A 16,257-nucleotide genomic window follows, 5' to 3' on the forward strand; every position below is an offset into this window, starting at 1 on the left:
ATTTATGCTTCGAGTTGGTAAATTTAATTTCCTTTCTATCTGATTGAACTACGCTTTGGATAAATATTTAGAAACATCAGAAACTCTATATATTACAATATACAGAAGTTTAAAACGAACAGCCTTTGATTTCAGCCTGTGTTGGGTCGTTAAATAGTAACATTAACTGAGTTTCACAACCGCAATTGATTTCACCGGCTTTATTCTATATTAAATATATCGGTGAAGAGAGTTGGATAGATATAGCATGCAGCTTTTATACATAAGAAAAGGTTAAGTCTTGAAGAGTTAAGAATAATGGATGCTTTACAGCTGCAGTATCATAATTGTACAAAATGAAATCAAATAACATTAATTTATTATGGATTTTCAGTGTTTTTATAACTTCATATTGTTTGGAATCTTCTGTTTTATCTTTAGTGCCATAATCATTTTGCCCGTTAACCTTTACTTTTCTTTCTTTTACTTTATAATAATTATATCCAAAAGAGTTGTACATTTATCGTTATTTAATTATAAGCATTAAATGCGTTCGTCCTTTTTGGATTGCAGTATCTCAAAAATCAAAAGCAACCATCTGCGATAGCAACAAACTGCATACCGCAATTGTTCGTGGAAAAAAGGGGTGATTTCAAATTAAATTTTGCCTAAAACTTTATTTGAAAATGTTCAAGAATTACACATCTGGCAAATAAGGTTTTAATGAAAGTTACACTGGACATTGTCTTTAGTTTGTTCTTTTCCTTTTTGGTAACCAAATATATCATTAATTTTTGGTTCATTATTTGCTTTTCAAGTACTACAATGTAGTATTTGTAAGGACGAATTAAGTTCACTCGTCAAGAGCGCTTCTAATGTCTCGATTGGTGACTTCGATTCAGTCACCAGGAACACTTAACTTGACTTAAAGGTCGTTTTTTAGTCCAATGCTTTAAGTGTCTGCGACGGGATGCCTTTTATTCTTTCACGAAGACCGCTAAAAGTCTTTCTTCAGCCATGCAAATTGTATCTACTAATGATTATTCAAGAAAGCTGTAATGTCTGTATGGGTAATTTTCTTGTTGTAGAACAAAATGATTGTATGTAAAGACAAGTTTGCATATTTCATCCAAAACGGATTCTAATGTATACTAAGCTCGCTCATGCCACATGTCACATTTAAAGTGTCTATAAGGGCGTCTGTAAGGTAGAGTTTCGTTTATTCATCAAGCACGCTTTTACATTTATTCTTTAAGTGCAAATGTGTGCACTTTTAAAAAGAAAAGCTCTAAGTAATCTGCCTGTTTATTTTGAAAGTACATTTTTTAATTAAAACTTTTTTTTAAATTTTAATTCAATAACTTTTAACTTACAAGAAAATTATCATTATACCTGCAAATTGGCACCATCAGCAAAGTATTATCAAAGATTTGAAAATGTCATGTTTCTTATCGAAATCAGGCTTCCTTAGAAAAATAATATCTTCAAAACAAATTACGCAATATACTATTTTATACAAGTTCAATACTTTTATGTACTCGTCAGCATTTGTCGTAATTGTTATTTTCAAAAAATTAACGATATAAATATCCTTGTATCAATTTACAAGCCATGCCCAATTAACTATTCATAAAATTCAGTTTGTTTTTATCAGAATGGTTCGTGTATTTTAACAAATTGTAATTATACCAACCCACGTCTAGTGATTAAATAAGGAGTGCTGATATGGATAGCTGCCAAAAAAGTAAACACTGAGGTTTCTGCTTACTGTTTTTCTTCTGAAAATTTTCAGCTATCATTAATCGGGCGCGTTCTTTATGAATGAATATTTACTTAAAATATCAGGAAGGTTACCAACTATAATGATATCAATTAGATTAATATTTTATACGGTCAAACTGCTCTCTGCATATTTCTTTAACGTTTAAAAAATATGTTTACAAATTCAACGCGTTATTCATTTGTATGTAATGAATAAGTAAACATATAATCATGAGTGCACAACAAATATTTGCCTCCGAAGTGCGTTCCCTTAATGAGTAGGAGACATTTCAGGAAGCCAATCCAAAAAAGAATGACATAGTAAATGTACACACACACATATATATATATATATTTGGCTTTTCGCATTTTCGCGTTTTCGCCTTTGTCGCATTTTCGCGTTTTCGCCTTTTTGGCTTTTCGCATTTTCGCGTTTTCGCCTTTTTGGCTTTTCGCATTTTCGCGTTTTCGACTTCACGATTTCGCCCTTTAGAATATGAAAGGCGAAAACGCGAAAAACGCAAAAATGCGAAATTAACTTAACCGACCACCATAGGATCTACCTATTATTTTTATTGTTCATATTTTACCGTCCAGAACATGAATGACATAGATACTACTGGACTAAGGCAACCAACAATCAATCGACTACTGGACTTAGGCAACCAACAATCATTCGACTACTGGACTTAGGCAACCAACAATTAATCGAAGTAAAATGCAACAAAGTTGTGCAAGAAAAATTATTGTACAAGATGTTTGTGTGTGTGTGTGTTGTTTGTTGGCTGTTCTGTTCAAGTATACAATAAACATCCCAAGAATATTTATTTGAATTCGATCATAGTGAGGAAATTGTATATTATTAAATGCCTTGTCAAGCAATTAAGTTAAATCAAAACCAAAACCCTTCTGTTCAAATAATCAAAATAATGATCCTCATTGTACCAAATCATTCTCACAAAAACATCTTTTAAAATACTTAACCGAGAAAGCAGATTCCCCTTACCAAAAAAGTAAACAAAATGGAAAACGTTCAAACCTGACTGACTGTAACATATACCAGCTCAATCGATTTAATGGCCGATTACAAGTAGGTCTTCACTGTTCAGTTTCTATTATATAGCTGATCAATAGAGTGTTTGTCACATAAAGTACTACTTAATTAAAGTTTCCTTTACAGTGTCAATAGATTCAACCCACGTACTTTTATCAACAAGGAAGATTTAGGTTATAAACGAGGCTCAACATGATACATTGTATATCTGCATCTAAACAAGGAAGATTTTTAAAAAGAAATGTGATAAAGACTGTTAAAAGTTCAAATGCATAAAATAAAAGTGTTATTGGTTTATGATACTGTCTTTCGACACAAATATGGGATTTTTTTGTGGGGATTGATAATTTCTTTTTCTGCGGTAAAACATTTGCGCACCTGTTGATTATAAAGAAGAAGATGTGGTATGATTACCTACGAGACAACTCTTCACAAGAGAACACATGACACAGAAGGAAACAAATATAGGTAACTTGTTGGCCTTTAACTATGAACAAAGCCCATACGGCTTAGTCAGCTATGAAAGACCTCGAAATGACAAATGTAAAACAATTCAAACGAGAAAACTAACTTTTTGTTATACTTGAATACGGACAGGTACTTGCACATATATGTCACAGTGGATAGTAGGTGTATACATTTCATACATAAATGGTTATAAAATATTGCATATTTGACCTGGTCTTGTTCACAGTATTACAATATTTGGTTGTCCTATTTGTAACTTGACCTTAAACATCCATCAATTTATTCTATATATATAGTCATTTTATCTAGTTATAAGCAACAATCATACAATGGAAAACTACTGCATACACTCATATTACAACAACCTGTTGATGGATAAGTTGAAATCTATTGACGATAAAAGTAAATTAAATTTTTATATAGGAAGTGAGCCAAATCTATTGATCAAACCTTACCTCTCTAACCCAAACTTTGAATTTAGAAAATTAATTACAAAACTTAGAATCAGTGACCATTCATTACTAATTGAAAAAGAAGGCATTTTAAAATTCCTCGCGAAGAGAGACTTTGCAAAAAAGGCAAAGTACTAGATGATGAGAAACATTTCTTAATAAATCGTTCTCATAATTCAAATATTAGATTAACATATTTTAATTTGCATTAACAGAGAAAGTAATTCATTTGCTAATCTCACTGACAATGACAAAGTTATATATATACTTAACCCATCAACACCAACACAAGTGAATAAACTAGGATCCTTTATAAAAAAGTCAATGGAACTGAGGACAGGGGACCCTTTAATATTTACCTGAATTTGTGTATATATATTGAGTTACTTAGATATTGTCTTTATTTGTTTTTGTTGTTGTTATATGTCACAAACTGTATAGTTTATATGGCAATAAAACTTTGAATTGAATTGAATTGAAATTGTCTTATAATCTAAAATAGGTTCCCATTTGGAATTTAGTCACTTTATATATATACATGTAAGCAGTCCTTGTTTACTAAAATATATTTACCAAAGTGTAAATGTTTCATTGAAAATCCCCCCCCCCCTTTTCCTTTTGTAGAAATAAATTGTTCGTCCCGTGCACAAGTCACAGACATCTGTACAATGTTCTAAGCTATATATCTCGATGATAGATGTAAGGTTAAAATATATAAATATAACAAAGACTTCCTTCATGATCATTTAGATATCCGTCGCAGATCAAGTAGGGAGTAAAGGTTGTGTCAACGTCACCTAGTTGTCCCCCCCCTCCCCCCCCCCCCCTTAAAATTTGAAAAATCTCATTTCTAAGAATAAAATAATCCAAAAATTATTCTTCACGGCAGTATTTCTAACGTTTTAGGAAATACGACTCCCCTTTTTTTTTAAATTCCTTTGTTCATCCACCCCTGGATAAACTCAGGGAAATGAATGACGAACTTTGTGTATACGGACAAGAGCATGAATACATGTGGATAGTCTGGGCATATATTTCATACAAAAATGTTTGTAAAATATTGTACATTGTTCTGGTCTTGATCACAAGAACGACAACATTTGTATCATCGAAAATATGCCTGTGCTATTTGTAACTTGACGTTAAACATTCATCAGTTTATTTTATTTATAGAATCATCCGATGGAAAACTACTTCAGTTTATACTTGAAAATTGTCATACTTATTTAAATACTAGGTCACAGCCACTTGATGTGTAAACAGGCCTTGTTTATTATTTATAAAAAGTATTGGGTTACGTTCCATTTAATAAGAGTTGCCTTGAATTTGATATGTTTTGACTACACTGATAGGTTTATTAAACAGCTAATTTGCATATGCTTGTATGATGAATCAGTGCATCCGGGTGCAACAAGAGATAATTGAGGGTATTAAGGTGGAGGGGAAGCTTCATTTTTTTAATTTTTGATTTTTTAGGCCATTTTTCTATATTTTATTTTCACTTTGTCTTTTTCTTATTATCTTAGCACCTAATTATTATCTATGCTTTATTTCTTATCCTATTTTTTCTCTATTTTTTGTTGTTTTGGCGCTTTATTTTGCATATTGGACTTTCTGTATACCCCATCTATACCCACATAACAGAATAATTGACTTCATTCTCGGTGATAGTTTTTACTGTCAGCCATACTTTTAAGCATTCATTGTCTGCTTTGATTCATTGATTGCGTGACTATTAGTTTATTTAACCTCCTGCATCACAGAGGTTTTTTTATACTGCGGCTGAAATATGGAATTGGATAAAATAGCAAGAAAAGAAATTGTAAAGAAAATAGAAAAGGGGTTGGTTGGAGATAGGATGTCACAAGTATGGAAACAAGATAAATTGTTGGGGTCGGAAAATGTAGCCTTATCGAAAGTACCAAAATGAGCTCAGTATTAAGGGATGCCATCACGAAAAATCGTGCCGGGAGCTCGATTTGGTATTCAGGCTTCTGGAATTGGCCAATTCTCACCATACAATTTATACTTTCTACACAACAACTGCTGACGTACGCCACCTTTCAAAATTAATCAAAGGCAAACTTGGCATTCGACGATCGAGTCCTTTTATTTTTTTGCCTGTTTGTATGTAGGCCTTCAAAAGTTTTATAATCTTCGCTTGCAGAACCTATGGTTTGATTGTAAAATTTTGAACGTGCGTTTTCTTATAAAGAAAGTATATTTTTCAATATATTTCTTGTGTAGTCATTTTGAAATCTGTGGAAGTAACCTATCAACACACCGTCATTTTTTTTTTGCTGTTTTTTTTTCTATAATCCAAAACCTTACTTCTGCACCATCAGCTACCATTGGACATGACTTGTTTATTTCAGTCTCAATAGTTTGATAACTACATGTACACTTTTGATGTTTTTCTGACCATGCCAATATGTTAAAACATAGTAATATGGTTTTACAAGAAGATATGAAAATTTGTAGCAGTTTTGTGCATGAATGTCGGTGAAAAGATGCTCTTGTGTTTTGTCTGAGAGAAATGAAAATCATCCAACAGTTCCAAGAGGCAATCGAGATAATATGTCGAAGAAGGAAATAAAACAAAAACCCAAAACGTCAAAAGACCACCACCAAACAAAACAATTTCCGTACACTCAAGACTTGTCAACCATGTCAACACACACCACAGAAAAAGCGAAAATGAATTAAGGTACTACATGCACTACGGAAAGGTAAACAATAAATTCCTGTGCCGCTAGTAGCATTCGGTGTGTTGCTTTTCATACAAATACTTTTTTTAACAGGAAGAAAGGGAAGCTTGTTATGTAGCAAGGGTTTTGCTCATTATTAAATGCCTTAAGGTGACATACAATTGCTAACTTATCTTTCACTTATCCATCATTTCGTTTCTAGTGGGGAGTTTTCTCAATGGCAACCATACAACATCTTATGTTTATAGAGGCAAATAGTGATGATTAGTGTGTGAAACCCTACCGTTTCAATACTTGTCTGGTAAAATTTTAGACTTTACCTTTTCCTCTTTTTTCAGATAACAATAAATAAAAGAACAAAATTTGTATAGAATGTCATGATTTATTTGATCTAGTTGCTATCATGAACTGATTCTATGTAATTACATATTATGTAATATATACACTAAATGCACTGTCACGTGACAACTGCAACAATTTTCAACATGTACATGTAGTTTGTTCTTTACATATATTACATATAAAGCTATGATTAGATTGTCACAGCAGCGAGCTGGTTCGGTATTTTCTATTTTACAGAGTTGGTTGGAAAATATTCTTTCTCCTATATCTCTATGTATAGTATCGTGGCAAGGGCGAACTTGCATTTCGATTTTAGACCTTCAGTTGTAATTTAAAGTCTAAATGTCGGTTTTAATATGACATTGTCGTATTTACAAAACCGGTATAACCACTAAAAGCGGTAGTATTCGTGAACCGACAGAAAGTCCACTGTTTAAAGTCATGTGAGGTTCAAATCTACAGGATTGATATTTTCCAGGTTGTCGTCTTCTGAAATGTCTGCGAGTTCATCTGCTCCATATTCTGATAAATTCTCCATGTCACATGATACTTCCGCGAGATCTCGATAAAAGATTATAGAACCAATGAGTTTCCCGCTCTGTAATCGGCCACCAACGGGCAAAAATCCAACTTGGGTAAAACCACCAATTTTCTGCAAGATTTTCAACATTCCAGTATTGTTAGAAAATGTGTCAACATACATTCCGACATATCCTAATTGCTGTGAAAATTGAATTGCTGTTTTCATGGCAAATTCTCCTAACCTCTGACCTCTTTCGGTTCGTTTGATTATGATAAAGGGATCTACCATGGTAGAAGCACCTCGATAAAATTTACTGTTTGCAAGAATAATTCCTCCAATCAAGTCACAACTTTCTTTACATATTATTGCAAAGCAATGACTGTCATGTATTTCTTGTCTAAAGTTTTTCTCATTTATAAATTCGTCTATTCCGAATCCACTACCGTGAGCTGCAGCGTCTTGTATCATATCGTACGTTTCTGCCAACTGCTTGTCTGTCATGGCATCTATGATCACGTGACGTCCCGTATCAAGACTCTCCACCATGGGTAGACTGTATAGTTTACCTAGGTCTCGTTCTAGCAGCATATCCTTTAACTGCAAATAGAAAATTAAAATTGATTATTATATGCAAAAGAAACTTAACAAGAACAATAAAATACGAATGATAATTATAGTGTTTCCGATTTGAAGGCACACTCGATTTTGCATAAAATAGAGAAATTTTAACACAAGTAATTCAACTATCAACTAATAAAGTACACAAAAATGTCGAAGAATGTTTTAAATAGATAGAAGATACAACACAATATATACCAATAAATTTAAAATATTCCGTGGTTTCATATTTCATAACCGCAAAAAAATATCAATTACCTATATGACGCAATAAATAACATAAAGCAATGACACGCTTCAAAAAATTTGAAATTACACGTACCTATATTATCAAAGACAAAGGAATCCAGAGAATGTCAGAATACTTCCGTATTACAATACGTCTTGCAACGTTGTTATAAATAGTCAATAATGGCAATCATTGTATCAAAGAAGGAAATTATAGAAAAAGCCGGTTATAACTGGATCCTAGTCATTAATAAATAATCCCTAGCAGCTTTAAAACTCCGGTTGGATCTTTGCCAAAAGTAAACAAAAATAAAGTGCATTGCAATTTAAATCTTTAAATAGATCGTTGTCAATGGGAAAAACCTTCGACTATAGAAAACCATTGGACCAGATATGAATGATCCCGAATGATCTAGAAATTTCTAATGGAAACCGTCTATGAAGGATTTACCGACTAACATTGATTTGACCTCATTCAGGTCGGTTTTGTTGTGAGTCAGAAAAAAAACTAACCTTGATTCTGATGACATACATAATTATTGCACATTAGCAAAACAAAACAAAAAACGTATCATCGGCATCAATATGTGTACATAGATATCAAATTTTAAATAGTGTTTACATCTCTTAATGTATTGTAGTCAACAAAAATATATTGAAGAATTATTTTTTTTAAAACATTTACGAATGAAAAATATTTAGATTTATTTTGAAAATATTTTGCTTAGCTTTGTGACAATAATCATGATATGACATTCGTTTCAGATCAATTTTTTCAAGTTTCCTTAAAACTCGTTTGAAAGTCAGATTTAATTTGTGAAGATTTTTTTTTCACTGGCTGCAGCAAAAATGCATAATTCGTATCACCGCAATATTGCAGATTATGCATCAGAAATATGTATATATACCGGTTAAGCAAGCACCATTCAACCTTTCAACCACATAGAAATAACGATTGCTACAATTATTAAACTATACAAATAAAATAAATATTTTTTAAGTTATTAAATATCAATTAAAAAATGACAATGATACATGACCAATGTTTAATATATTTGTATCCTTACCTTTTTTTTTTTGTTTCACTTCAAATATCCTTTAAAGTTTCTTCTGTAATTTCTTAATATCATAAAACGATGTGTATTGCTTCTATTAAAAGATCCGATTGACTGTAAACAGAAAACATGTGCCTTCTTATATTTGTGGTAAATTTCCGTTGGACACGAGCCAGATCAATCTTTCAGTTAAGCTCCGCCTCCAAAACTGACAGTCAAACAGCTTATCGTTTCGGAAATGAATCAATTACCGACTAGTTATATGGGTTAGGTTGACCGAATTGTCAATGAAAATACTTATATATGATAATTATAAATCTCCAGTTTAATATTAGCAGACGATTTGTATGGGACAGAATTTGTGATAGTCGTGATAAGGATTAAAACCAGCGGGTTTGCGGCAAGTCAAATAGATTCAAATGGCTTCATTAATTTGATTTTGAAGCAAATCTTCAAATAGATCAGATCTATAAACCACATTCAAAATCGATAAGTCTGATTTATTATGTAACAGCACAAAACACACACAGAACATTCATTTGCAGTTGTGTGTCTTTGCAGGGGCGGATCTAGCCATTTTAAAAAGGGGGGTTCACAAACCAACTATATGTCCCAATTCAAATTCATTGATCGTCCAAAAAAAGGGGGGTTCCCCCCGGAACCCTCCGACTGGATCCGCCACTGCTTTGCACAAAATTCAATGGTTTCTTTTTCTTTTCATTCCAGATTGGTGGCACTCGATATATATAAAACAACTCGGAAAAAGAAATGTAATTTAATGGTTTATAAATATATAATCCCTTTGAATGTCCTATTGTTGACTCAATTTTCTGATTTATATGGTCTTGAGCATGCAGCCCTATCGTTTTGAAAAATAATATATTTTACAATGTATATTATATTTTGTGATATAGTCTGTCGTAAATTAATTTGTATTTTGTTTACCGCAAATTGTACTTTAGATGATTTACGACAATAGAGATTAATATTAATATTTAATCGGAAGCTATTATGATATCATAGTCATACATTTTTTACACGTATAAATTTGTATGGTTGTTTTTTTTTTTTTTATTCTCGGAAATGACGACATATTTGGTGTGTTGCATTGCATTTGAACATTCATTCATTCATACACACCTTAAAGTTGTAGAGTTGTAAAATGCGAGACATACGTAGTACTAACGTAAAATGTTTTGAAAATCGTGTATTTTGTAGTAAAATCGTTTTGCCTGGTGGTGCTATAATTTAGTCATTTATCTGCGGGGCTATTTTATGATGTCGTTCAAGGTGATATTAATACCGCAATTTGACAAGACTGAGTATATAATTCTTGGTCATAAAGAAACGAAAATTAATTGTAAATTACATTTCGCAAACACTATTGGCTCACATTCATTATCCTGCAATAAATTAAAGTCAGTGACTTTTTTTTTAATTATAAGCTGCAGTAAAGAATTTTTTATCAAGATCCTGATTACGACATTACAATAAAATCAAAACTGGCATTTACATGTAAGATGATTTAAAACTGTAGTGAGACTCCTCTAAAACCTATCTTATGAAACCAAATATATTTTTTTAGGTAGTAATATTCGGGCCTTTCATGTATAGCTTGATATGTGGTATATGGTCTCTTTCTCGTTGTCGAAGACCTTACGGTGATCTCTAGTTGCCAACTTCTGTTATGCATTGGCAAAAGTTTTTCCATGCACATCTTCTTTTCAATAAGCGAAACTGACTTCTTTGTGAGAATTATGCTATCTGTTTTATTGAAAGCTCGCAGGATTGCAATAGACATGTTTGCATAACCAACATTGCCGAATGACCTTAAAGTCTATTGACACACATTCGTACAATTGCATCAGAATCGCTTATTTCATTAATTATTCATGTATTGTAGTGTTCAGAAATACGTCTGTATTTATCAAATATTTTACCCTTGTGTGCCCTTTTGGGCTTTTCACTGTCTGATGCTACACATCCGTAGATATGCAAGTCGAATGAACCCCAGTAGCATGTGTCAGTAGTATATTGATGTCCAATTATCGTAAATACATATTGAATTAAAAGATGTATATTCAAACGAAAATGGCAAGATCACAGGCAAGATCACAGATCAAGCAATTTATCTCGAATAAATATTTGTTAGTTACTTAACAAATTTTAAAAAATAAGGTTGCCATTGAAGAAAAACTGAAATATAAGGAAAATGTTGAAAACGATAACGGAATAGAGGAAATGTTATGCCTTCTGATACAAATAATCCTAGCATAATGTTGACTCGCAAGTTTTCGCTATGGTCTATTTTTTTGTTAAATTTTCAGCTGATTAATATTGGAATTTAAAGTTAAAACACACTAAATGTATACCACATAAACTAACCCCCCCCCCTTTCCCCCCTTTTAGGTCGCATACATTTGGCGATTTCGTGCGTTTTGGCTCCAAGTGTTCAAAGGATGTGTGATTTACTCTAAAAAAAAAATGACTCAAAGATGGATTTGAAATTGAATAATTTGGCAATCCGGTATCTACACAATCAAGTACGCACATTCGAAACATGCAGGTCTAGAAGTTTTAGATTCGGGGTGTTTCATTTTCACTGGTTTTGCACTCTATTTAAAATTAACCGAATTGTTGGCAAAAAATATTTAAATTTAAATTTTAAATTTTACTGTTGTCATAAATTTAACTAAAGATAAATACATTCCATAATTAAGTATTATATATATGTTAAATTTTTATTTTTGTTTATAAATAATGACAGATACTGATATATTTGGTTTACTTTTAAACATATCATATGATTATGACTAATATATTTCAGGACAGGCTGTTACCAACCTTGTTTATCGGCTGATGAAATATCGAACTTATTTACTCTATTATTTCCGATTGATCAAGAATGTTGTGGAATTATTATACAAGTTAGAAAAATAACATTGGAAATAGTGAGAACTATTGAAATATTTAAACGAGCTGTGCCCTCTCCCAGAAATGAAATCGTACATTGACTGTAAGGAAACACGTGTAATTGATCATAGCTCCTCCTTTATATATATGCCATAGAGAATGTTTGGGAGTGAACTTTTTGAATTTTTTCTGTAAATGGCTTGTCATCAACTCGGAATGAAATACCTAAATATGTGTATCTTGGCATCCTCAACTGTTAACACTATATGCATGAAGTAAAGTTAAAAATAGACAAAAAAAACATTACTATTTTATTTCAAAATTTCACACCCTGCTGATTCATTGTTCTTTCTTTTCTCCGAAAGTCACCTTAGATTTAAGGTAAACATTTCGTAATTATTTGTGAGATACACAAGATGAGTATATACTTGAAATTTCCATCGAAGTTTCGTCAGCCGATGTTATAAAACGATCAATGTACGTACTTACATAAAGATTTTATGTAACTTTGTAAATTCACCATGAATGAACAATAATGGCATCTGATATAAGATATATTCATTTGGTTTAAATAAGATTGTCTGCTAAAATAAGAAGAGATAAACCTAATGATATAGTTTTTTTTATGGAGAAATTAAGACGAAATCAAATATGATGTCCTTTAAAAAGTATATTAACTAAACTTTTGCCCGGTTCATACGTTGACATTTTGACTAAACGTTATAGATATATAAAATATAAGATTAATTAACAGGCATAATATATATATTTATATATCACTGTATAAACAAGCGTTAATTAATATTTTATTAGAAAGCAACTCATTCTAATAAAATATTAATTAACGCTTGTGATTTAAGTTGCTTTCTAATAAAATATTAATTAACGCTTGTTTATACAGTCGTTAAGTTTAAGAGTACATCTGAACATGTTTAGTTAGTGTGTTAAACATGACGTTGTTTTTCAAATTTTTTTTTATAGTTGACATTTTTTCATAATATATGTCTTTCATACGTGAATTTATAGCTTTAATACTGCATGGTGTAGAGGTTGCTCATCCTCTTAAGCCGCACACATTGGCGGTTTTAGGGACACAGTGCGCGGCCCGATCATAAGGAGCTTGATCATACTATACATGTATAAAGCTTCGTATGGCACACATGGGCAGCTTTAGGGCCAGAGTGCGCAGTCCGATCATAAGGAGCTTGATCATATTATATAAAGCTTCGTATGGTCTGTACACATGGGCGGCTTTAGGGGCAGTGTGCGCGGCCCGATCGTAAGGAGCTTGGTATATATTATATAAAGCTTCGTATGGTACACATGGGCGCTTTAGGGACAGAGTGCCCGGCCCGATAATAAGGAGCTTGATATATATTATATAAAGCTTCGTATGGTACACATGGACGACTTTAATTTAGGGACAGAGTGGGCAGCTTTAGGGTCAGAGTGCGCAGCCCGATCATAAGGAGCTTGATATAATTATATAAAGCTTCTTATGCTACACATGGGCGGCTCTAGGAACAGAATGCGCGGCCCGATCATAAGGAGCTTGAAATATATTATATAAAGTTTCATATGATACACATTGGCGGATTTAGGGTTAGAGTGCGCGACCCGATCATAGGAAGCTTGATATAATTATATAAGGCTTTTTATGGTACACATGGGCGGCTTTAGGGACAGAGTGCGAGGCCCGATCATAGGGAGCTTGATATAATTATATAAAGCTTATTATGGTACACATGGGCGGCTTTAGGGACAGAGTGCGACGCCCGATCATAAGGAGCTTGATATATATTATATAAAGCTTCGCATGGTACACATGGGCGGCTTTAGGGACAGAGTGCGACACCCGATCATTAGGAGCTTGATATATGTTATATAAAGCTTCGTATGGTACACATGGGTGGCTCTAGGGACAGAGTGCGCGGCTCGATCATAAGGAGCTTGATATATATTATATTAAGTTTCTTATGGTACACATGGTCGGCTTTAGGGGTAGAGTGTCGTTCCGGCCATAGGGAGCTTTATTTATATTATATAAAGCTCCTTATAGGCGGACCGGAACTCTACCCCTAAAACCGACTATAATATACAAAGCTCCTTGTGGTCGTGACGGGAATTCTGCCCTCAAAACCGCCCATGTATACGACTTTGGAGGAAGATAGAGTTTACAACTAGCATTCCAACGTTGGCTTGCCTTCTCCAATTTTTTAAAATCCTGGATCCGCAACTGGTACATTATCCTACATTGTGTAGCTTTTATAATATACAGTGTATGTAAAGTGCGGATCCTAAAATATCATTTTCACTGCATATGCCATAAATTTCTGATGTAGAATGATAAATAAACAAACGATTTTTTTTTATTTTTGAAGAAAATGAAGAAAATTAGTTACAAGTTATATGTTTAGAAATAAATAATACTAGTAAGACAATGTAAGAGGTACAAACGGGGTTTTATCGAGCCTAATTTCATCCAACTGTGAAATATGTAGCGAAATAGGTGAATGTTAAGTACATTTCACGAACAGATCGTGCAGGTGATTTAAAACTAGCAGGTAAGATGTTGTTGCAGAAAAATATTCATTTCAACACAATTATTAAAGTTGTATAACGTAGAATAGGTTTGCACAAGGTCATGTTTTTCTCTGGCTGTTTATGACGCCTTTACACTAAATCCATTGGATGTTGGATGTGTACGGATTGATAGTTTAGTCTTAGTTGCATGATTTTATTATAAGTTGTTAGTGGCTTTGAACTAGCTGTCAGATAACTGCGAGTACTCTCAGAGCTGTTCATTGTGTCTTTTTGTGTCTGGATGTATAAGTACCGGGCCACGTCCACTTGTATTTTTGTCCATCTGATGAGTTAAGTCTTTTTCAGCTGATTTTTATAGTTCGTTCTTATGTTGTACTGTTATACCACTGTCCCAGGTTAGGGGAAGGGTTGGGATCCCGCTAACATGTTTAACCCCGCCACATTATTTATGTATGTGCCTGTCCCAAGTCAGGAGCCAGTAATTCAGTGGTTGCCGTTTGTTTATGTGTAACATATTTGTTTTTCGTTCTTTTTTATATTTGTCATTTAGTTTCTTCATATTGAACTAAATTCCACTATGATACTTTCTTTATGCGAGTCATGTTTACTGTCGAATAATAATAATAAATTTTCATTTTCATTGTATAGAACGATTTATTAGTATTGTATATGCGGTGCATTTTCACTATATGAATTTTAAAGCCTTAATTTAGCCGACTTGCTCAAACAATAGATAAAGTAAGAGAAGGGTTTGATAAAGTTTAACTTGCGGAGGAAAGTTTGATTTAACACTGTAATAAATTTAATAGAAATAACATTTATTTCAAAAGTATTTCATTTAATTTCTTATAAATCGTAGGGATCTTGGTCCTTGGTTTTATTTATTCATTTCCATGACACTTCCTCACTAATTACGTACATCTTGATATAGAATAAATCGTTGGTTTTCCCGTTTGAAAGGTTTTACACTAGGCCCTTTATAACTTGCTGTTCGGTGTGAGCCAAGACTCCATGTTGAAGACTACATATTTTGACCTATAATGGTCTACTTTAATAAAGTGTGACTCGGATGGAGAGTTGTCTCATTGTCACATATGACATCTTCTTATATCTATCTATGGCTCAAGTCGAAACGGGACGGGATAAAAAGGGATAAAAAAACACACTACTTTTCTAATTTATTTGTAATAGGCTTAATATGAGTGTTGTCAAATCGTACAGTTTTACCTAACCAGTTACTCGGATAGTCGTTTGACCGATTAACCGGTTAACCGGTAGTTTTAGTTCATGTTTCAGAGCCTAACCTATAGTACACTACAGAAGTTTGTTTTCATAATACGATGAACTAAAAAATATAGAGAATGGAAATGGGGAATATATCAAAGAGACAACAACCCGACCAAAGAGCAGATAACAGCCGAAGGCAAACGATGAGTCTTCAATGACGTTTGTCCTTTTGCATTATACATGTTATAAGGAATTTGTCTGTGAGGAATACTGGCGAAGTTTGACTTTTAATAATCCAATACTACCGTATATGCTATGGCGTTTGTAATATATTCATATTGAAAAAATAAAAAAACCTTTTTGATCTCGTCGAATTTAAATGATT

The 16,257-nt window shown here is 32.8% G+C and overlaps 1 protein-coding gene across 1 annotated transcript; it reads right to left on the reverse strand.

Annotated features, from left to right (window-relative positions):
• Nucleotides 1-6,784: 6,784 nt before the first annotated feature.
• Nucleotides 6,785-9,338, reverse strand: LOC143053635 (uncharacterized). The gene is made up of 2 exons (XM_076226425.1): nucleotides 9,201-9,338; nucleotides 6,785-7,884 (listed from the first exon to the last, which is right to left on the reverse strand). The coding sequence occupies exon 2, from the start codon at nucleotides 7,873-7,875 to the stop codon at nucleotides 7,204-7,206; it is 672 nt and encodes a 223-aa protein (XP_076082540.1). The 5' UTR covers nucleotides 7,876-7,884; nucleotides 9,201-9,338; the 3' UTR covers nucleotides 6,785-7,203.
• Nucleotides 9,339-16,257: the final 6,919 nt, after the last annotated feature.

Source organism: Mytilus galloprovincialis, chromosome 12 (genome assembly GCF_965363235.1).
Source record: "Mytilus galloprovincialis chromosome 12, xbMytGall1.hap1.1, whole genome shotgun sequence".
NCBI lineage: Eukaryota > Metazoa > Mollusca > Bivalvia > Mytilida > Mytilidae > Mytilus > Mytilus galloprovincialis.